At 41.2% G+C, this 23603-nt stretch overlaps 1 protein-coding gene across 2 annotated transcripts in view; it reads left to right on the top strand.

Moving 5' to 3' along the window:
• ARID5B (AT-rich interaction domain 5B) overlaps positions 1 to 12619 on the top strand; it is a 183264-nt gene extending 170645 nt beyond the window's left edge. For both annotated transcript variants that reach the window (XM_003783633.3, XM_012801418.2), the window contains 2 exons: positions 2635 to 2833; positions 6517 to 12619. In XM_003783633.3, the coding sequence (XP_003783681.1) occupies positions 2635 to 2833; positions 6517 to 8682 (2365 nt within the window). In that variant the 3' untranslated portion in view covers positions 8683 to 12619. The remainder of the gene's footprint in view (positions 1 to 2634; positions 2834 to 6516) is intronic.
• Positions 12620 to 23603: the final 10984 nt, after the last annotated feature.

The raw sequence follows: 23603 nt of genomic DNA, 5'->3' as shown, positions 1-23603 counted from the left end.
TCTGGAAGCCTTGAACAAGCAGGCTTGTGTTTGGATTCAGTTTTACCTTAGTCATGCCTCTTTCCAGATACAAGAAACATTTAATTCCAGATTTCCTGCTTCTGGCTTTCGGCCTTTGACCAGCAAAGTGAAATGTATTTTTACTGCTGTCGGCCAGCCAGCTGGTGAGTTGAGTGAAGGGGAGAAAAAAATGAAAGAAAAAAATTAAAAAAAAAAAAAAAAAAAACTGAACTGAAAATGCTGCCCTGCCTTGTAAACTTAGAAAATAAGAAAAGGAAATCAAAGTCTTCTTAGCACCCCTCTAGAGAGCTGGAGGTTGACCTAAGACTGTCAGAACCCAGGGTGAGGAGTCCTCTGGGGTCCACTGGGGACCTATCCCACCTAATTCTCTGCTGTCTCTCAGCCTTTCCCCATACTCAGAGGAAATGTTGTCCTTCTTCTTAGGGACGAAGGTACCTATGGTGTCACCATCTCCAGTAGGGAATGAAATTGAGGGAGGGGAGGTACCAGCAAACAACAACCAATGAAATACCCAGACTTCAGTGCTCCTTGAGTTCCCATGGCAACAAAACAAAAGTAAAACAAAACCTATCTGTCCCAACAATAAAATGTTTTCATTAAACTCAATTTAAAATATTTTTCCAGTTTGAAATATTCAGTGCATTTTTCTCCCAGACAGAAATCCCCAACCTGCTAATATTGAAGGGGAATAAAGTCCCTGGCAAAACCGGGCAGATAAAAGGAGTTGGGGGAAATATTGGGGACTTCACAGATGGGATGGAATAAATTCAAGTACGAACAAGATTGCTTTTTTCTCTCTTCTTCTGCTTAGTTATGCTTTTTATTATATAAACATTAACTGTAATATTACAGTGGGAAGCAGGTATTTGGCAGCCACATATTATTTTAGTAAGTCTACCTAGAGAGAGCAGTTTCCAGTTTTAGCAGCTGTAACATGTTTAAACTCAGTTTGTAATGGGATCTGAAGATAACTATTCCCCATGGGCTGTGTTGATCTTCACGGCTGGCCCACTGCCAGATGTAGGGCTCTAAAGTATTATTCATGCCTCCTTGCACATACCTTGTCCGAGCATGCTCAGTAAATGAATTTCGTTTCTAGTATGCCATAAATTAGGATTTGATTTTCCCATAATTTTCTTGGTATTTCATTAAAGGGTGAAATATTATGATCACAAATGTCCCCACATCCATCCTCACAAACCTGAATAACTTGTGTGTGGTTAAGGAGTTGAGATCCCAGTGGCATAGCTAGAAATCAACTTGAAGGTAGCTACCAAATATTCAAACTGAAGAAGTTTTAGCCTAGGAGTCTTAGCTTAAAAATAATTAGGACCCCTAATATTTGAGTAGATTTATGTTGTTGATAAGCCAAGTACATTTTCTTCATTGAGTCAACTTGTCTTATTTAAAACAAATTATGTTTGCTGTATTAAAGTTCATATTTTTAAGGCTGAGTCTTGTATTAATCCCACAGTGAGTCATTAATCATACCAAATGCATTATAAAAACTTTAATCACTGAAGTTGAAACTGAGATTGTAATGCAATCCATCCCTTTTAATTACATCAGCTATTTTTCCCTTTCAGATAAAGAGCTGTGTCGCAAAGGGAAAACAGATTAAAACCAGAGCTGTTTGATGTTTCTCTTTTTAGAGCATTTTTATGCACTTTGCTTTAAAAAAATTTATATAATTAAAATGCTTGAAATTTGCAGTCTCCCTGATTTTTGCTGCTTGAGTGGTCTGTCCACTTTCCTTCTCTCTGGGTCCCTCTTGTACTTGGCACCCTAAACAGAACTCCTCCTGCAGGAGTCACCTGCCCCCTCAGCACAGCTGATTAAAGGCAGCCCTCCCTCCGCCATGCTGTGCTGCCACACAGGGATCTTTTCATCTGAAGTGTTTGGTTTACATTTTGACATGAATAAAAATAAAAACTTTGGAGATGGGCAGAAGTAAGTTCCAATTCAACTTCTAACAAATGGTGTGACTCTTAGACAACTGGTGTAACCTTTTTGGACTTCAGTTTCCCCATTTTTTAAAAAGGGAGCAACAACAATAACACTTAAGAGTGATGTTGGGGAGGTTACGTGAAATAATCTTTATAATGTACCTGGCATGTACTAGTACCTACCAGAATATAAGCTCCATGAGGGCCAGGGGCTTTGAATGTTTTGTTCACTGCTGGTTTTCATTGCCTAGAACACTGCCTGGCACATAGTAGGTGTGCAACATGTAGCCATTGATGGAATGGTAAATGAACAGGAGCTGTCGTTGTTGCTGTTATTGTGACGAGGTTGTTGGCACTTAGGCAAGTGCCATGGGCGGTGATGAGGATGATAATATTTCTGTCAGATGCTCCCATTGGTATCCTTGGTGTATGGACCCACAAAACCAGAAAGAGGTCTTGCAGAGAAGTGCATGTGTTACTTGTACTGATTGTGAACGAGGAAGTAAATCACTGAACTGTGGAGTAACATTCTAGAAGTGCATCAGTGTCGCTGGAGATGAAGTTATTCAGTGAGTTGCTTGTATTAAAAAAGGAACATAAACTTCTGTAGTAGTGATGCTACTAGAATTACTCAACAGACTTATCCTCTCTTCTGCTATCCTTTCAGATTAATCCTACCATATGAAAGGTTTATTAAAGGAGAAGAAGATAAGCCCCTGCCTCCAATCAAACCTCGGAAACAGGAGAATAGTTCACAGGAAAATGAGAATAAAACGAAAGTATCAGGAACCAAACGCATCAAACATGAAATGCCTAAGAGCAAGAAAGAAAAAGAGAATGCCCCAAAGCCCCAAGATGCATCAGAGGTGAGTTGTTTTGCGGTACAGAAATAATTCTATGAGACATATCCTGCCTGGAGGTATTCTGGAACCCTGAATCCACAGCTGTATCCTTGCACAGTTGCATGGTTAGATTAAGGAACAAAAAAATCTTAGCTTCACAGTTCCCCAAATAGTTCTCTAGTTCCTAAAAACCTTTGAGTTTGTTCAGGAGCAGAAATGCAATTGCATAGTATTGAATGGGGTAGGCCAAGAATAGAATCGAAAAAGAGGAAAACATCAACACAGAACTATTAGTAGCAGAGGTGGGTGCAGTGGTTCATGCCTGTTATCCCAGTGTGTGGGGGGACCAAAGCAGGAAAATCATTTGAGGCCAAGAGTTTGAGAGAGAGCTAATCAACATAGTGAAATCCCATCTCTACAAAAAAAAAAAAAAAAAAAACATAAAAATAAAAAATTAGCCAAGTGTGCATACCCTTGTAGTCCTAGCTACTGGGTAGGCTAAGCCGGAGGATCACTTGAGTCCAGAAGCTCAAAGTTACAATGAGCTGTGATTGTGTGCCACTGCATTCCTCCTTGGGTGGCAGAGCAAGACTCTGTCTTTAATATAAATAAATAAGCCCAGCTTATTGTCCAGCTTATTGCCCAGACTTAGAAGGAAGGAACACAGCTACAGCTCTCTAAAATCAAGGTATTCCATTGTAAAACACAGTTTCTTGGCCATCTCACGGCCAGTCTATCTGAGTAAGTTGTGTGACTTTAAAAAATGCTTTGGGGGGAATATCAGGAGAAGGGATGTTGGAATAGGTGGATTCTGTCTCTACAGGACTCTCCTAAAAATTTTAGAAATGTGTTTGTCTCCCATAATTGACCTCTGTACAACAGCCCTGGGTCAAGACCAATTTAGAAACATAAGTGCATACTGTTTATAGGGGAATTTTGAAATGGTTCCTCTGAAACCATTATTATCTCTCATATTAACAGGTAGTTTCTAAACCTTTTGAAACAAGCCCCAGCTACCCACAGCCTCCAACAGGCCTTTGGTAGAAGCCATTACCGTCAGCTTACAGCCAGTCATGTAGGCTGATCTGGGCTCTGTTTCAACATGAATAATAAAAAATCTTGCTGCCCATAAAAAAAACTTAGCAGCCACATTTGGAGACAGCATGTTCTAAGATTCAACCCCAGAGGGAATTTTGGTGCTAATATTAAATACCCCCTAAAAATCAGGTTTATAATGAACACATAAGAGACTCCCTAATTAAACACTGGCTTAAAACACACACATACACACCCTAAACTCTTATTCAGACATTAAGTTACCAAAGTGACTCTTAAATGAGGAGACAGTGTTGTTACTAACCAAGAAGAGCATTTTGGTCTTTGTTTTTAAGTTTCATAATTATTTTAAGCTCTAGTAACTAAAAGAAGGGCCAGGGGAGAGATGATGTAGATTTCTAAACATCTGCAGGCTTGCAACATGAAAGGCCAAAAGCAAGGAAATTTCAAGTTAAGGCTTACATTCCTTTTTTCCTTTATTCTCTTGGCCTGGTGATTTATTATAGGGTTTCAGATCAGTGAGTTCTACTAGCTACCATATGTACAGTGGTGCTGGAATACCAGGGGACAAACTGAGGACCAAGGGGCCAGCCGAACCTTTGAATGACTCTACTGTGGGGATGGAGTTGGAGACAGTTTGGGAGGTTGTGGGCAGGACCTCAGCCCATGTGCTGAGTCTGTCATCTTGGGAGGTGACAGTTGCTGAGAGTGGAGCCTTACTCCCTGGAGTTCAGAGAAACCCTTAAAAGTGTTAAGATCTCTCTCCTGTAGGCCCCAGCAGCTTCCTTCAGGGAGCTCTGAATGTCCTAGATTTCAGACATGGTCACAATGTGGTCATCTCAACTTCGTAGAATTCCCACCCTTTCTCAGGGTGACTTATAGTAAGGACCACTCCCCACTTCAGACAGAGACCTATGTTATTTGCCAGGTTTATTCTTTCTCATTGATTGTGTTTGGGATTTTTGGTTTGGATTTCATGGTTGTCATTGTTTTTAATTTTTGATGTTTTCGATATGAAAGCAGTGAACACAGTGGAGATAGGGAGGGTGACATAAACCCCTTCTAGTCAAATCCACTGTCTTAATTGGATTGCAGGGTACCTGGTCAGATGATAACATCTAATATACTAAAGTAGATACAAAATGCCATCCTAGAAAAAGGATCTTTTCATTTTTTTTCTGCCTAGCTTTTCAAAGACATCCTAAATGGGAATAATAACCAGAAGCATGGGCCTCTGATACACCTGAAGGCCTAGGTCATAGAAACATAAATGGTCCAAGAATCCCCAGAGCCCCACATCAGCCTCTAACCACATAAGAAACTAACTGTTAAATGCAATTTGCCTTTTTCATCTCTCTTACTCAATTTTCCGTATTTTCATGTAATAGATAAGCTCAAGAGACCAATGATGATTATTAATGTAGAACAAGTAATGATGTTTATACTGGAAAAGGCAACTATTAGTACCAAAAAAAAAAAAAGACATGAAGATGATAAGCAAATAACTCATTCCTAAAAAGCAAAATGTCTTTAAGATACTTTGAGAAGTATCTATAAAATGGGCATGATTCCTTAAAACATTCATTCTTACATATCCCTAAATCGGCATTCTCAATCTTAGCTAAAGACTTTTTTTTTTTTTTTTTTTAACAGAAAAGAGCAAAGTTCAAGGGATGAGCTGGGGTGGGGGGTGAGGGAAGATCAGATCAATATAGCTATTTTGTGACTGTTGTACGAAAACATGTCAGGGCAAAAGGACAGCAGTTTTGCAAGAGCTTGTCAACCCGCTGGGTCACAGATGGAACGTTAAGATGACCTTTTGAGGTCAAAGTTTACACAGCTACACACAATACAATTAAAATGAATCGAATTGTGACCACAGCTTTTGTCAGTAAGAGTCCATAAAGAGTGGCCATCTCATTGACTATACTTTATTTCATTAAACAGAAAAGCTAGATTTGTCTCACCCACTGCCTGAGTTTTGACAACTTCATTTTTTCCTTTAAAAGAAATGTACACTAGAAGGAACCAAGAATCCAGGCTGCTGTTGCATCCGGGTCCTTTTGCAGTATTTTGACATCATCTCTGTGTTGCTTGGCACCAAGTAGAAATTATTAACATTTAAGTATTACTAATGTTCAGGGCAGTCTATTGAACATAATAGGGAGAAATTTGCCCTCTCAAAAAGAGACAAGGAGTCAGAGTATTTATTGTTGACATGGAGTTGGTTGGATTTTTGAAAGAGAGGTGCTAAAAAAAAAAAATCTTTCTCAGGAGCGTCATAAAACACAACATGTAATTTAAAACCCATTTAGATAATTGACTGATTTGACAAGAAGACAACCTTAGAATTAAACTATATATTAGAATCGGGAGTGATATGATTGTATACCATCAGTACATAACACTCTGCTATTTTGATAGGTGCTTCATGAGGGACTAAAGTGAATATGCATATTTCCCCTGATGTTTCTGTAATTTAGATTTCTTTGTTTAGAGCCGTGATTGAGGAGTAATAAAGCTTTACACAAACTCCGTGAGTTGATTGACAAGCCAGTTTTCAAGAAAAACTGCCGTGTGTAATATTTTATTTCATAGCAAAACATGTCAGTGTATTTGATCTTCTTCTGTCTTTTGAAATATTTCATCAGGTTTCATCAGAGCAAGAGAAAGAACAGGAGACTTTAAGCCAGAAAAACATCTCTGAGCCTCTCGCAACAACAGACATAAAGAAAAAAGTGGAAGGGTTTCAGGATTTTGCGGTGAGGCCCCCGGCGTCCAGAGCAGACCCAGAAAAGGACAGTGAAACAGATCAAGGTTCCAACAGTGAGAAGGTTGCAGAGGAGGTGGGAGAGAAGGCACCTGCACCTCCACCGGCAAGTGCTCCTCTGGCTGCCGAAAGGGATCCAGCGGTGGTCCCTGGGGCCGGTAAACAGTCCCTCGCCTCTCCCAGTAATCTGGTGGACTCCAAACAAGAATCCAAACCCTGCTGTTTTACAGAGAGCCCTGATAATGACCTCCAGGAAGGGTCCTTTTCCAGCTACCCCACCTCACAGCCACCGCTGGCAAACCAGAATGAGATGGAGGATGACAAACTGCCCGCAATGGCAGATTACATTGCCAACTGCACCGTGAAGGTGGACCAGCTGGGCAGTGACGACATCCACACCGCTCTCAAACAGACTCCAAAGGTCTTGGTGGTCCAGTCATTTGACATGTTCAAAGACAAAGACCTGACTGGGCCAATGAACGAAAACCACGGACTCAACTACACGCCCTTGCTCTACTCAAGGGGCAACCCAGGCATCATGTCCCCACTGGCCAAGAAAAAGCTTTTGTCGCAGGTGAGCGGGGCCAGCCTCTCCGGCAGCTACCCCTACGGCTCCCCACCCCCTTTGATCAGCAAAAAGAAACTGATTGCTAGGGATGACTTGTGTTCAGGTTTGTCCCAGGCCCACCACGGCCAGAGCACCGACCACATGGCGGTCAGCCGACCATCGGTGATTCAGCACGTCCAGAGTTTCAAAAGCAAGGCCTCGGAAGAGAGGAAGAACATCAATGACATTTTTAAGCATGAGAAGCTGGGTCGCTCCGAACCCCACCGCTGCAGCTTCTCCAAGCATCACCTTAACCCCCTTGCAGACTCCTATGTCCTGAAGCAAGAAATTCAGGAGGGCAAGGATAAACTGTTAGAGAAAAGGACACTCCCCCATGCCCACATGCCTAGCTTCCTGGCAGACTTCTACTCCTCCCCTCATCTCCACAGCCTCTACAGACACACCGAACACCACCTTCATAATGAGCAGACGTCCAAGTACCCTTCTAGGGACATGTACAGAGAGTCAGAAAACAGTTCTTTTCCTTCCCACAAACACCAAGAAAAGCTCCATGTAAATTATCTCGCGTCTCTGCACCTGCAAGATAAAAAGTCAGCCGCAGCAGAAGCCCCTACGGATGATCAGCCGACAGATCTGAGCCTTCCCAAGAACCTGCACAAACCCACTGGCAAGGTCCTGGGCCTGGCCCACTCAGCCACGGGGCCCCAGGAGAGCAAAGGTGTCTCCCAGTTCCAGGTCATGAGCAGCCAGAGTCGAGACTGTCACCCCAAAGCCTGTCGGGTATCGCCCATGACCATGTCGGCCCCTAAAAAATACCCCGAATCACTCTCAAGATCAGGAAAATCCCACCATGTGAGACTGGAGAATTTCAGGAAGATGGAAGGCATGGTGCACCCCATCCTGCACCGGAAAATGAGCCCACAGAACATTGGTGCAGCGCGGCCAATAAAACGCAGCCTGGAGGATTTGGACCTTGTGATTGCTGGGAAGAAGGCCCGGGCTGTGTCTCCCCTGGACCCGTCCAAGGAGGTCTCTGTGAAGGAGAAGGCCTCTGAGCAGGAGAGCGAAGGCATCAAGGCAGTGCACAGTGGGCATCCGGCGGGTGGATCGGAAGGCCACAAGCCTCCCCTCTCCTCCCCTATCTTCCCAGGTCTGTATTCTGGGAGCCTGTGTAATTCAGGTCTCAATTCCAGGGTCCCAGCTGGGTATTCTCATTCTCTGCAGTACTTGAAAAACCAGACTGTGCTTTCTCCGCTCATGCAACCCCTGGCTTTCCACTCGCTTGTGATGCAAAGAGGAATTTTTACATCGCCAACAAATTCTCAGCAGCTATACAGACACTTGGCTGCGGCCACACCGGTAGGAAGTTCATATGGGGACCTTTTGCACAACAGCATTTACCCTTTAGCTGCTATAAATCCTCAAGCTGCCTTTCCATCTTCCCAGCTGTCGTCTGTACACCCCAGTACAAAACTCTAGGCCCAGCTCTGCCCAGCAGCCCAAAGCACGGGGCTAACAGCTTCACGTTTTTCCCTTGGAGTGATGGCTTATAGAATTAGAAGTCAGTATTTCTTCTCCCCTGGGGGTACGATCAGTCCCAGATGGCGGGGCTGAGAGGGGAGGCAAACATGCCTGATTTTTCTGGGACAACTCCAGCCTTGGCTGGTCGGTCTTGACCCCCTTCCAGCACAGATGGATGCCCTGGTACCTCCAGATCATTCACTTTGCATGTGGGCCTTGTGAGGGATTTGTGTATAACTGGGAAGAACTTAGAGGACCCCATCTGAGTTCGGGGTTGCCAGGAAACAACATAGGCAAAAAAATAAAAGGGGGCAGGCATTTCAAAGGAAGGGGCAAAGAAGAGTGGCAAACATGCGCCAAGGGATGCCCCTCTTATCTTAAAACTCTCCAAGGTTCAATCAATGCAATGTATAGTGAAACTTCAGTAGATCCTTCATTTTGACACTATTAAACAATCCAGAGAAGTAAACACTGTTCAATTGACTGTATATATTTGCTTCTGAAAACTATCCATATCACTGTTTGCTCACCTAATTTATATACAGGTAGTTCCATTTTCTCCCAGTTCCTTCTTGTCCTTCTTTTTTTTTTTTTAATTAAACAGTACCACTTTTGTTTGCAGGTCTTTTTTTGTTTTTGTTTTGTTTTGAAGGCTGACTGACTGTCGTAGTTGTTCATGTGTGTCTGTAATTTTTCCACATCTTGATTTTGAGCAGCTTTGGGTGGTAAAGTTATTGTTTACAAATTGAAGCAACTGATTCAGTGGAACAAACGAAAAAAAAGAAATAGTCGAGCACACACAATGGTGCAAAGAACGTTCCTTTGCAGATCCGCAACTTCAGGATTTTGTTCCTCATAAATGGCATAGTTGAAAGAGCTTATACACTGCTTACCCGGCCAAATGCTTTGCTTTGAAGTATTGGGTTATGTGAAAATATTGAGCATTGTACTTACCTTATCTAGGCTGTGAAACTGTCCTACATACCAGAGGAATCATAAAAACAAAAACCTCACTGGCAGCAAGCTGCCGAATAACAACAGAGTCTAGAGGACATATTTGTGGGCTGCAGAGATATTTTAGGAATTTCAGAAATTAGAACAGGAGCCAAAGTGATTTACATTGGTGTTGGCACTGATCCCTGTAAACGGTCTGGGAAAGGGGGTCGGGAAGAGGATGGAGCTCAGCCATCCGGAGAGGAGGAGCAGCTGAAGTCCTGATAGCTTCTCTAAGCCTCTGTCTTTTGAGTAACAAGTAGTCACACTGCCTTCATCAAGTTGGTTTCTTGTCATTCCCAAGAAGAATCTCCCAGGCCGCATCTTTGGGGATAATTGGCCTACTGGATTAGCCATTTCCAAGAAAGCCATCGTCCTCGTTGGGTTTATGAGGCACGAGTTTCGTGTGTATACACACACACAGAAGGTGGTTTGTGTCTTGTTTTTCACCACCTGCCCATACAGTCTGCTTTATGATTTCTTTTATTGTTGGAAATAAATGATCACACTGTTCAAGCAGTCAAAAGATGTCGAGAATGCTTATTGTCATTCTTGCCACTTGGTTCCATTGGCTACCGGGATGTACCATCAGGGTGGACGCATGTTCTAATTCTATTAAAGTGATACAGAGAGTGGATTTTCTTCCAAATTCCATTCCCTGCTGAAGACTGCTTGGATGAACTCCCCAGGCCACTTTCCCCCTCCCACAACACTACCAGTAGACTTTAGAACCATAGTTAATCCAAGTCTTTTACCTCTTGAGATATTTAATTCTATGGAAGTTGATGACAATTTTCAACTTCCAAATAGGTAACTCGACTGCAAAATAATCAAAACTGATAACAATGAAACTGCGGCTCTTAAACCAAGCCATGCATGCCATGCATTTGTATTGAGATGTCTCCATGATATGAAACCAAATATTCAGTGTAACATACTTAATATCCAAAGGTGGAAACAAAAGAATGTAGAGATCCAGTGTTAAGAGTTCCATTTGCTTCAATTAATTATTTACCTTTCCTGTGGAATAATATATATATATATATTTAATAGAACCATAGATAGACTAGTAGAATTTAGATTATAAATGTGTGAGTGCAGATTATCCTGCTATTGCACAAGATGGGGGGGGAGGGGCAGGGAACATTTCCAATTCCAGCTGGCAAAATGTTAGCCAGGACACACATAAGAAAGTTGCACTAGATGGAATGGACCCAGAATTGGACAACATGGAAGAAAAAGGAGACTTCAGTGGTCCTGCAGCCGACATGGGCTAGATCGGATATGGTTTCTGTGAGTTCATTTCTCAAAGAAAAAAAAGGGAGCTGTCTGTGCCCAGGGGAGGTCACCTATCTATTTGTAATATGGGGCATTTGTTTTCCCCACTGCAGTGATTTCAGTCTGGTTTCATCATGTTGGAATCCGATCACACTATTTTCAAACAATGTTAACATAGTCCAGCTTTTGTTTTTCTCATCTCTTCCGAGAGGAGACTCACTGTTTCTGTCTGAGGAAGCTCATACCCTCAGCAGAACATCAGGACGAATCAAGGGAAATGGGGGGATATATTCCCAACAGAAGCAGTGTGTTGTTTTAAAACTCTGACCAGAGATCTTGGAAATCTTTCAAAAAGACCATTGAATTCTTCATTGGCTGAGAACGACGTTTTAAAAAGTCTTAAATAGGGCTTTGTTTGCATTGTTTGAGTTCAAGGGGCCTTATTATTGAATGGAATTGCACAAGCCTTTCTTTGTGCAATCAAACCATTGTTATTGGTAGTGCTGTAAAGGAAACTGTGGAATCTAATTGGCAGCGGAGTCATAAATCTATTGACTAAGTGTGGCTTCCAAGAAATGTTGCAATTCAAAATGCACTCAAGTCCGTGATTTATCGGAGATTTGGAGATTCTAAATAATATTTTTAAAAAAGCTTTCCATGCAACTTCTGGCTTAACTTTTGGCAACTAAATATTTTTTAAAAAAAAGAGAGAGAGAAAGAAAAACAACCCAACCAAGTTTTGGAATTAAGTATCCTCCTAGTAAGTGATTCGAACTTGTAATATTTGCCACAGGACTGACTTATTTATTTACTAGCTAGAAGCTCTTAAGTTCACTTGTTTATCAGGGCATATACAGAAGGGTTTGTTAAAACTCAACGTGGACTTTACAACTTTCTGACCTGGTGCATGAATTCTCAAGTACTGTATTTCACTGTGTTGGTGTGTCTGATGAAAATTTCAAGGTGGTCCCACAAAAATATTTTATGTAGTGTGCCTTCAAAGAGAACCATTTCTTTCTCTTCTTCACTTAATGTCCCACAAAGTCACATTTGGTGGTGGTCAGCCAAGTCCCATCTGGTCTAGTTTTACTCCTGTCCCAATTTTAAAGAGAAATGGGAACGATTTCACTCTGGTGAGACCCACACCATTGCTATGATTATCTCGAGCACTTAGAAGTCCAGTGTTGGCTATTGGTGTATTTGATATTCTGCTTGTCTCCCCATGGTTGAAATATGTCTGAAGAATAGCAGCATAATCTCTTGGCTGTTTATACTTTTTTAAATTTTCCTGTGTTGTAAATATTGTATACTTTTTGGTGATTCCAGCTATGTAACCTCTATGCTCTGTAAGGTGATTATTTGTATATAGCAACATGGCCCAGTGATATTATATAGTTTCCCAATGGAGAGGTTATTGAGTAACCTTTGCATTAGTTTAAACACTACCAGAAGAATGCTGAGCCAACTATAAACACTCAATTTTGTATGTTTTCCAAATTGTACTTATTACTGCTTTTGATACTGTATTACGTGCCAATAGTTTCCCAATCACATAGCAGGCAAGAGATATTTTGTACTTTTTGATCCACTGTAATATTTAATAAAAAATGTTACTATCTGTTTCCTTCTGGGTGTGTCACTTCTTCCTGGGGGCTGGGGGTGGGGGTGCTATGCCCTCACCAGAGGAGTTTCCACCTCGTTTCTAAATTGAATACCCAGTAATGATGAGGCCATTGTACTGGCTGCCTAATTGGCATACATTATTTCTTCTCTTCGTAACCTCTTGCAAATTTGGTTATGCCCATTTTCCTGATGAGAAAGCTCAGCTTAGAGAGATAAATAAACTGGTCCAAGATCACTTGACTAACACATGATGGAGTCAGGATTTGCACCCAGGGCTCCTGTCTATGTGCTTGCTTTGTATACCATGCTCCTCTGCTGCCAGATTACAAAAGATACTGTTTATTTGGTCAACAATGATTTATTCATGCTTCAATTGCCAAGGCATGGTGTAAGGAGCTGGGAATACAATGGTAGTTAAAAGATAAATATTGTCTCTGGAGCTTACAAATCTTACAGGAAAGAGGATTAATCAAACAGTCACCCTTATAAATAAATGTAAAACTTTAATATGACTGAGTTCCAGGAGAGAGGGATGTGACGACTAAAACAACATGCAAAGAGGAAGTGGTGACTAAACTGACATAGGAACGATGAGTCTGAATTAACTAGGCAAGAGGGAATTGAGAGAAGAGGAGTTTAAGTACTTGTGCAATGGCCCTGAGGCAGGGAGAAATTTGGCTCTGCAGAGGAGCTTGGGGAAAAGCCCAGGAGCGTGATCGCCACGCTGAGCGGGTTACGTTAGAGAGTGTAGCAGCGGCTGACCAGGTGGGTTCAATAGACGAGATCAGTTGATTTGGTCTTTATCCCAGGCAAGACAGATTAGTCTTTTTAAGTATCATTCTCAGGTGGTTGTGTGAAGGGCAGACTGGGGTTTTTCTAACAGGCGGTCATTTTGATGGGGATGGCAGAAGGGCAGAAGCAACTGGAGGAATGAATGGGCTTAGTGGTGGATTAAACGGAACAATACATGGAGGGACAGTCTGGAAATCTAGGAAGATAACGATATATATCCTGAGGTCTGTGCATTTTACTCATATACTTGACGTGATGAACAAATATTTCTGAACTTTCGTTTCCTTGATATTCTCTGTGCAGCTTCCCTCTGTCTTTGCTCAGCTTATCATTTGTTGAAAAGAAGCTCCCTACTTAGCTCCAGAAACGGGAGCAGGGACAGGACTGAAGTGAGTGACTTTGCCCATGGCCAACATAGCTCTGAATAGACAGGCGAGAGTAAGCTGCTGGTAAGCGAGTCACTATAGCTCTACAGGGCGAGAAAAAACATTGCTGCAACCCCATGGTTGGTTCTCTACTGGATCTCGCCCTCCCCTCTCAGCTCAGCAGGAGTTGAATAATGTGTGAGCAGCCTCACCCTCTTCTTGCTGGCTGTCATCCCTTGGCTAATCCAGCACCCAACAAACACAGGAGGAAACCGTGGCCTTGGTGCCCTGGCCCTCGCTTGAGTCATGTACATGTCACCATGTCATGTGATTTGCTACAAATCCACCAAAAGAATATTCTTCCATCTGGGAAACACTCAGCATTTGTATGTCTGATTCTTGATTCATACAGGACAGGAAACATCATCAATTACCCCTTTTTACCAGGCCAGGTTGGCAAACACTGCCAAGAAGGGGGTGCTTTTGCTAAAGATGTCACTCACAGAGCACAAGCAATGATAATGCTCAGTGCTGTATTCTAGAAAAGTGGCTGCAGTTGACAAATGTTTCAGGGCTGATAGTGGCGAGGAAATAGGTGGTTATTTACATCAACAAGTATGTAAGTAGTGAAGGTGGGAGTGAGGTTGGAGGCAACCTCTACCCAGGAACAGGTGAAGGAAAGCATGGCTTTCAAGGTACACCTAGGGAGTATAGTAAATCACATTAATTTGGGCTTCACTAATTCAGAATCCTTGAATTTTGACATCTCCAGGATAATTCCCAAGATAAATAAATAACATTCCCAAGCACTTGTTTAACCTGCTTAAAAGAACACAGTACATTTAATTGTGTTAGCCATAGCCGTAGGCACTCAGCCAGTTTAGTAAGTTCCCTGAGGTACCTGTGCAGAGACTACTACTACTTTAATTATTGATGAAACTCCCTCTAGAACAGAGCTGTCCAATAGAACTTTCTGGGATGGTAGAAATGTTTTATAACTCAGAGTTGTCTGATACTGTAACCAATGTGGCTCCTGAGCCTTTGCCACGTGCCCAGCTTGACAGAGGAACCAGACTCTTTATTCAATTTGTATTCATTTAAATGTGAATAGCTGCATATGGTTAGTGGTAACCATATTGGATTGCACAGCCCAGAAGGTCCACTTGACCAATATGTAAATATGGATAGACCCAATTAACAATATTTGCATATAAACGTTAACATAAACACTAAAGCAGGCAATGTTATGCCTCTTCTCAGCAAAACTTTGTCAATGTATTAGAGGCAACAATGGCTTTAACACTCTTTTTCATTTCTGATTTACACATCATAAGCATTTAAATACTAAATAAACAAATAAATCACGGAGAAGGGATTACGCACTTTGTAATACAGCCCTGCCTTTTATGTTAAATCTGATTCTGTAAGGCTTAACTGCAGCTCCCAGAATGGCTGTGAAAGGTTACCTGCAGCCTCTTTTAAGCCACCTTCCATCACTCCATGGTAATTCAACATTCATCTAAGGAGACTGGAGGGTGGGCGTTCAGTGTGAGGGACATGACCAGGTGGGGAGAAGAGGACCTACAGGCCAAGTGTGAGAAATCCACAATAAACATACTTTGAGCGTCTGGGTCCGAGTTCTTCAAACATGGATCTGTTAACTGTATTTCTCCTTTATACATAATAACAACAACCAATGATATTGACTGACAGCTCCGTATGTGCCATGCACTATCTTACACGGTTGTTTCACATGAATTTGTTTGATCCTCAACATCTCATGATGTAGGTTCTATATTTCTTTTTACTTTACAGTTGAGTAAAACAAAATATAACTGAGTTTTTGATGACCAATTAAAATGCACAGTGCCTGCCCTGCACTACTAGAAGATTCTTTCCTCACATTGATTCTTACTGTGTGCTGCATCTTCTCTCCTTCCTTATCCCCCACCCCAACCCTGAAATTCAAATGATCAGCTACATCACTGAGTCAGGAGACTTTCAGGTTCTTTGTAAATTAATGAAGGAAAGAAGAGAGAAGATGCCAGTATTGGGGAAGAAGGGAACAGATGTGGTAGAGACTTGTTAACTGTTAGAGGAAAATATTAAGATTAATAACAGGAAAAGTTAGACAAAAAAATCTGTTTTCTAGACAGAAGTAGAAAGTAGCAAAATTTTCTCAAGTAGAAATATAAAGGTCATATAATGATTAAAAATTTGACCAGTAGTCAAATATTTTCCCACAAAAAAGCCCCAGGCCCTGGTGGTTTTAAGAACCAAATCAGAGAATTGAAAAAGAAGAAAAACTTCTTCAAATTTTCTTCAAATTTTATTATGAATTTAATTTGATGTCATTACCAAACTCAAAAAGGATAGTGAAAGAAAAAATATAAACCCATATCACTTATCAACCAGATGTGGAAACCCTAAGTGAAATATCAGCAAATTATAAAAGTTTCTGCTTATATAATACATATGTGCATGAATCTATGTGCATACATATGTATGTATATGTATGTGTATACACATATATTTACTAAATTAACATATATATGTGAAATTTATTAAAATAATATCACATCTTGACCAAGAAGCTTATTTTAGAAATATAAGGATGGTGAAATATTAGAAATTCTATTAATGAAGTAACATGTAAAAGCCATCTGAAGAAATGAATAAACTTGGATCCATACCTCAAATAATACACAAATGAATTACAATGTGCTCCATCTGCTATGATCACTTGAGCTGAGAATTCTTGAGAATTCTTTTTTTTTCAGATGCAGTCTCCCTCTATTGCCCAGGCTAGAGTACAGTAGTGTCAACCTAGCTGACAGCAACCTCAAACTCCTGAGTTCAAGCTATCCTCCTGCCTCAACCTCCTGAGTAACAGGACTATGGATGCCCACCACAATGCTGAGCTAACTTTTCTTTTTCTAGTAGAGACTAGGTCTTGCTTTTGCTTAGGCTGGTTTCAAACTTCTAAACAACAAGGATCCGCCTCCCTCAGACTCCTAGAGTGCTAGGATTACAAGCACCTAGCCCACATCATTGCTTTTTTCTAATATAGTACGATAGATCCCTTACAGTTTAATATGATTGTAAAAAGAAACAAAAAGTATCAAATTTGTAAAGGAAAAAACAAAATTGGTATTTTTCATAATATTAGTCATCAACAAAATCTATGAGAATTTATAGGGTAAATTATTGTAATAGTTGGGAAAAGTCAGCAACTTTGCTGGATATATGATTGAAGTAGCAAAATCCATAACAGGGAGGATTACCATCCACACAGTCCCCTTGGGGTCCCTCCAGCCTTCATGGTGACTGCTTTTATTTTTAGCTTCTATGGGTCTACCATCCCAACATTGAGAAATTCACTTTGGTAAGTTCAATTTTTTCTTCATCAAACATTCTTGCCCTCTTGCCATCCAGTCTATGGCCCATGCGTGCTGTTACCTCAGCCGGCCAGTAGCCCATTAACTGTTCATCAGTACTCTGGCTCAAGTGGGTAGCACAGACATGCCCACAGAACAGTGTGAATGATAAAATTCCTTCACTCATTGCAAATTTGGTTATGCTGATGGTCACAACAGATACAGAAGGTGCCAAAAAATGTATTTTAATAAAGGAAAAAACTATATTAAAATTGTAATACTCAAGTCATGCTTGACTTCTGCAATTACAAGATATGAAGTATGTGTATATATTTTTTGGCATCCTCTGTATTTTGGGAAAAAAAACCCATCCTTATTCATAACTGCCTTCATCAGTTTTCTAGGAAGTTAAAGATCAAGATGCTGGCAGATTCAGGCTGAGGGCCATCTTTTCAGATGACAGAAAGACAGGTCCTCTCTCTCTTACATAAGAGCACTCATCTCATTCACGAGGGTCACCTTCAGAACCTAATTATATGCTGCCAGAAATTTAAACTCTCCACCTTTAAGTTAAAAGATCGACGTTGACTTAGTTTCTTAATAAAGTTTTATATGGTTGTTGTGGACTGAATGTTTGTGTCCCCCCTAATTCATATTCGATGTTGACTTAGCTTCTTAATAAAGTTATACTGTTGTTATGGACTGAATGTTTGTGTCCCCCTTAATTCGTATATTCAATTGAGTCTAATCCTCAATATAATGATATTTGGAGGTGTGGCCTTTGGGAGATAATTAGGTTCTGAAGGATTGGAAAAACCATGTCCATCATCTCCTATTGTGTTAATCTACTCCACCCTTAAGGAAACATCAGTTTTATATTTAAAATAATACAGACACATTATGTAATAGAAATCAAAATTCTTTTGAGTTTAAGATAAAAACCAATGACATCAAAAACGTCACATTTGCAGCAGGCTGCTTTAGGCTGCAATCCGACAAATCCTCCTTGGTCTCCTCCAGTGTGCCGGGCAAGGTGAGAGTGCTCGGTTACAGCACCAAGGAAGGCAGTCCCTCTATTTCTCCTGGAGTTTAAAGTCTAGGAAGGAAAGCAGATGTGAAAGTAGGACTTTTAAGTGTGTTGGGTGTTACAAAAGAAAATGGTCAAAGATGTAGACATATGGGACGAGGGCTGGGGGAGTGGTAATGGCATTGCCCACTAAGACTTGGGGAAGGCTTTCTGAAGGAAGTGACTTTTACAAGATCTGAGAAGTGATGAATAGGGAAATAAGATACATGAAATCTCACAAACAAGAGACAGCACGGGATGTTCTAGAAACTGAGAGAGAGACCAGCGGGGCAGTGCTTGGGGTGGGAAAGCCGGACTTCAGGGGAAGTCCCTAAGTAGGAAAGTATGAGAAGCACAGACTTACTGGGCCGGCTTACAGCTGGAGCACAACCTCACATAAAACAGGACCAGTCAAACTCCAGTGAAGTAGATGATTTGACAAGTATTATCCCTTATGGGATAATTTACATTCTAAAAGAGAACACCAGGCCCAGAGAACCTAATAGAACCAAGTGGAAAACAACAAAAAAAGAAAGAGAATTCAGAGAAGAGATGAGCTGCAAAGTAAACGTAAAAAGCCAACAGCTTTTCCTAAATGGTAACTTGTTCGACATTGTGGTAAAAGAAAAGCTCTCATTTAAAACTGCAACCCAAAGAATACAATGGGGAAATGTCACGAGTGATATGCAAGCTCTTTACCGAAAATACTTTCATAATCTATTGACAGGCCTAAAAAAATGACTTACGAAACTGAAAGGCACATTGTGCTGTTTGATGGAAATGTATCGTTTTCCCCTAAATTAACTTAGAAATTGAGTTAAATCCCAATTGAAAGAGAAATGTTTAGCTTAATGAAATAATACCAAAGTTTGTTTTCAAAATGAATTACGAAGATTAGTCAGAAAAATCCTTGCCAGTGAAAACAATAAGAGTAACTAACTGACTCTGATACTGAAATTATTTTAAAACTGCAATAATCAAAATAGTTTGGTATTAGGAAAAATGAAACTGAGTAACAATGAAGAGCTCGTCAATGAAGCCACATTCCTATGGGACCTTAATACAGGACACGGTGACCCTCTGAAATAGTGAGGAGATAAACAGGGTCCGATCAACTGACTGGAGAAAAAAATGAAGTACATCATTACTTTGCTTATTATATTAACATCAATTCCAGAGGGATCAAAGATTTAAATGTAAAAAAGAACTCTAAAGGCCCTAGGATAAATGGCTGCATTTAAGTTCTTGGAATAGGAAGGGCCTTTCTGAGAAGGACTCAAAACCCAGAAGCCATTTTGTATATTTTTATATTTAACTATAGAAAAATTGCAATTTGGGGGGGTGGGGGAGGTAGGGAGGGCAGATAAAATAGACCCTAAGTCCGAGAATAAAACAAACCTAAATGGCAAGTAGGGAAAATATTTACAATTCACGTGACAGGAGAAGAACTAATTGCTTTCATTTTCAAAAAGCACATGCAAATATAGTAGAGAAAAGTTGAACAATCCAATAGGGGGGAAAAAATGGACAAAACCTATCAGCAGTTAATAATACCCAGAAAGTGAAAATAAGCAGTCAGTTAGTAAATATGAAACTATGCTTACTATTAGTCATCAGTGAAGAAATGGAAATTAAACAGTAGCAAGAGACTGTTTTTTAACTCAGACTGTGAGAAACTACAGTGAGGAGGCCCTGTTCTGAGAAGGCTATGGAGACCAAGCCCTGTTAGAGTCTGGTGGGGTAGGGGGTGGGGAACTGGTTCATTTCTGGAAAGAAACTTGGCAAAATCCATCTAATTTTAAAGGTACATATCATTTCACTCAGCAATTACTCTACTAGGAATTTACCTAAGTAATTCTACCTACAGGTATTAGTCAAGAGATATGTGTAGATGTGCTCACTGTAGCATTGCTCGTAGGTAATAATTGCCAAAAAAAAAAAAAGGGAGAAGTAACACCACTACCACAACCCCACCTTTACAGGATAGTTAGACAGCCGACGGCACTACTATATGAGGGATTATTACACAGCGGTGAAACAGAATGAAGTCGTTTTGTGTATACAGAGGGAGAGAAAAAAGAGGCAAAGATCTGCATGTCCAGAATCGTTCCTTTCATGTCAAATTCATAGGAATAGACAGACAGACATGCACACTGGCAAGGGCATAAACACATTTTCTGACAGCAATAAAAAATATTCATTCATGGTTACTTTTGAGCAGAGGCACAGAGCCTTTATAGTTTCGTTTTAAACTTGGTTCTGCTTTTGGAAGTTTTAACATGTGTAGGTAAATTACTTTCATTTATTAAAAATGAACACGAATTACCTGGGGAGTGGAATGATGAACTGTTTCCTTCTTTAAGTGTTCATAATTAAAAAAAAAAAAAAAAAGGCAGGGTGAAGCAAGGGGCAATGAAGAAAAAGAAACCAGGAGAGTTTTGACCAAAATGAATACAGCTCAAAAGGGTGGCTGCTCTGACACTGCAAGGGCCCCAGGAGGAGGTATTTTGAGAGCAGGAGACTTTCCGACATCTCACAGATTTCCCCACTTGTCCCCCAAAGGTCACCATTGGGGAGCTTAGTTTCAGCATCAAGAGAGTTAAAATAAATGAAAGGAAATCAGGCTTAAAAAAGAATGTCGTTTATGATTTGACAAGCATTTCCTCTCTATAGATAAACTTGAGCGAGATGACAAAAACAGATACAGGCTGGCCTGATGCCTTTTCTTCTCCTCCCCTTCACAGGGCAGACTAAGATGGCTCCCACCCCTCCTACCTTCTTATGGGCCTGACCACGCAGCAGCCTTCAAATGGATGCCAAGACCCCAGGAATGCGCCCTGTGATCCCGGCAGGGTCTTCTCCCCTCCATCACCCACTTCTTAGGCCTTTCCTTTCCTATGCCCTTCCCGCAAAGGCGGCTCTGTCCTATCAATCCCTACTGGTCACTCTCTTGAGACCAAATCTGTGCTCAGCACCATACTGGGTACAGGAGATAATAAAATTCGGTCTCTGTGCTTCAAGAAGTGCCGTATCTTTCTGAGACCCTCAGAAAACAGTTAGGCACCTGTGTGAACGTATGGAAGTAAAGAAAGCATTTCAGCCAAGAGTTGAGCCAACCGACCCAAACTCCCACTCTCCTCCTCTGCAACCACACAGCAAGGGGCGTCCTGTGACATTGTTTGGGCAAAGAGATAGAAGCAAAAATCTCTGATGAGGCTCCTAGAAAAAGATGTGTGAAAACATCAGATCCAGTTGGCACGTTCCTCTGGCCTTTTGCCTCTTCCCTTTATTTTCTGTTTTTGGTGCTGTGGTCATGCGGCTGTGCATAGATAGAGCAGCCACTTTCCAACCCGTGGCAATGTGCATGAGCATGAAGTCAACACATTAAGGGGGACAGAGTGAAAGACAGAAAGAGCCTGAGTCTCCCCTGACCTCCCTGGGCCACTGCCCCCACCCTGATAACTCACATCCAGCTTTGTCATTATGTGAGAAAAATAAGCCTCTCATTTGTCTAAGGGGCTAATAATGGGATGTTCTGTTAGTTGTAGCCAAATCCATTATTAACTGACTCACTTGGTCTTAGGAGGAAGTATCTCCAATATAGTGCAAAGTACGTTGGCCTTTGAATTGAAGAATTTGGCTTCAAATTCTAGTTCTGTGGCTTATATAAAACGGTAAATTATTGCTTAACATTTCTGGGTCTCTGAATCTGTAAGTAAAAAAAAATGGGGCTAATAAAGCTACTCAAACAGATGTTTGAGGTCTCTCTAGAAAGAGGAAGTGAAAGTAACTGTATATAATAAGTCCCAGCTCAATAAATATCTGACAGATCTTTCGCTGAGAACTTAGAAGGACATTGAGGAAGTCAGGGTTAACTGGAAAACGTATAGAGCAGGAGGAAGTAGAACGTAACCCAGAAGCAGCAGAGATGGAGAAACATCAAGAAATTCTAGCAAAAAGGGACAGTCAGAGAATCATCTTGCCCCTAGAAATAGACCTGGAATCTAGTCCTCCAAGGAAACCTTGGGGCAAATGGAACTATGGCTCAGGAGACTCTTGGAAGAAGGAAATCCTTCTTTCTAGCCCAACATGGCAGACCCTCTAGAGAAGTCCTAGACTTCTCTAAGAAGTCAAGGATTTGAAGACAAATCCTCACCAACATTTCCCTTCTCTCTTTCTTTCTTTCTTTTCTTCCTGCTTTTCTTCTTTCCCTCCTTCCTTTCCTTCCATACTTCTTTCCTTACTTCCTGGATCAAAACTGTTTCAAAACCAGGCAGGGTGGGCACAGTTTGTTCTGACTCAAGTAGGTAGGTGACGGGGACTGGTTTTTCCACTGTCTGGTCTATTGAACCCACAAAGAAAATTTCTGCATTCTCCTATTCCCTCCCAAAGGGAAAAAGCATCCTGGTGTAGTCAGTGGGTGTCAAATAAAGAGTCAGGACCCTTACTGAAGGGTATGTGCCCTGTATGTGCTGTCTGATTGTCTCCTAACCTCTCTGATCTTTAATTTCCTCATCTATAAAATGCGAGTGGTTGGAAGGGCTGTAAGGAAGGAGCACTTAGCTGAGCTCTGGAGGTCACTCTCTCCCAGTTATTAGTTTCTTGCTGTTCCTGGGTCACCGAGGGAATGTCCAACTGCTCACTAATCCCATACTTGTCTATGGGCCACCTACCCTTGTACCAGGCCCTGTTTAACCACCGGAAATATCATCATGAATAAACTAGATGACATCTTATGTCCTGATGAGTGTGACAGATGATAAATTGGCAAACTAATAAAGAAATTGAACAATTTAAGAAAAACAGAGGAACAGTGAAGAAGAAAATAAATCTAGACAATGGAAGAGAGAGTGACTGGGGGTGAGGGGAGTGCTTGAAATAAGATGGGTCAGGGAAGCAGAAGTGAGGAACCAGCCACCCCTTCCTCCGCAGGACTTCTGGACTGATCTTCAATGGGGAACTCAGACCCACCCTCATGGCAAAGGGCAAAGTGTTCTCTTGAATTCGTGATGACATCCTAATGGGACCCGACTGGGTTCTTCATGGCCCAGTGGAACCATCAAAGTGGGAACAGGCAAACCCAGCAGGGGCCGATGCAGGGCCTGAGGGAGCAGGGGGCTGCGCAAGCCCAGCTGGGAAGGCAGGCAGAAAATGATACACTTCTATTTTATCTATTTTTAAATCTCATCTTTTTGGAGTTTTTTGAGGGGGAGGGGATTATATTTATATTAAATATGGCATGTTGCTGGGGTAACAATAACAGTGCATACTTAACAATGCCTGCTGGTAGTTGTACATTGTTCAAAGTGCTCACATATATGAATTCTCTTAATTTTCATGACAACTCCATGAGGAGTCTGTTAGCATACCCATTTTACAGATGAA

Source organism: Otolemur garnettii, unplaced genomic scaffold (genome assembly GCF_000181295.1).
Source record: "Otolemur garnettii isolate 467f Iridium unplaced genomic scaffold, OtoGar3 scaffold00008, whole genome shotgun sequence".
Classification (NCBI taxonomy): Eukaryota; Metazoa; Chordata; class Mammalia; order Primates; family Galagidae; genus Otolemur; species Otolemur garnettii.
This window is presented reverse-complemented; position numbering and strand designations above follow the sequence as displayed.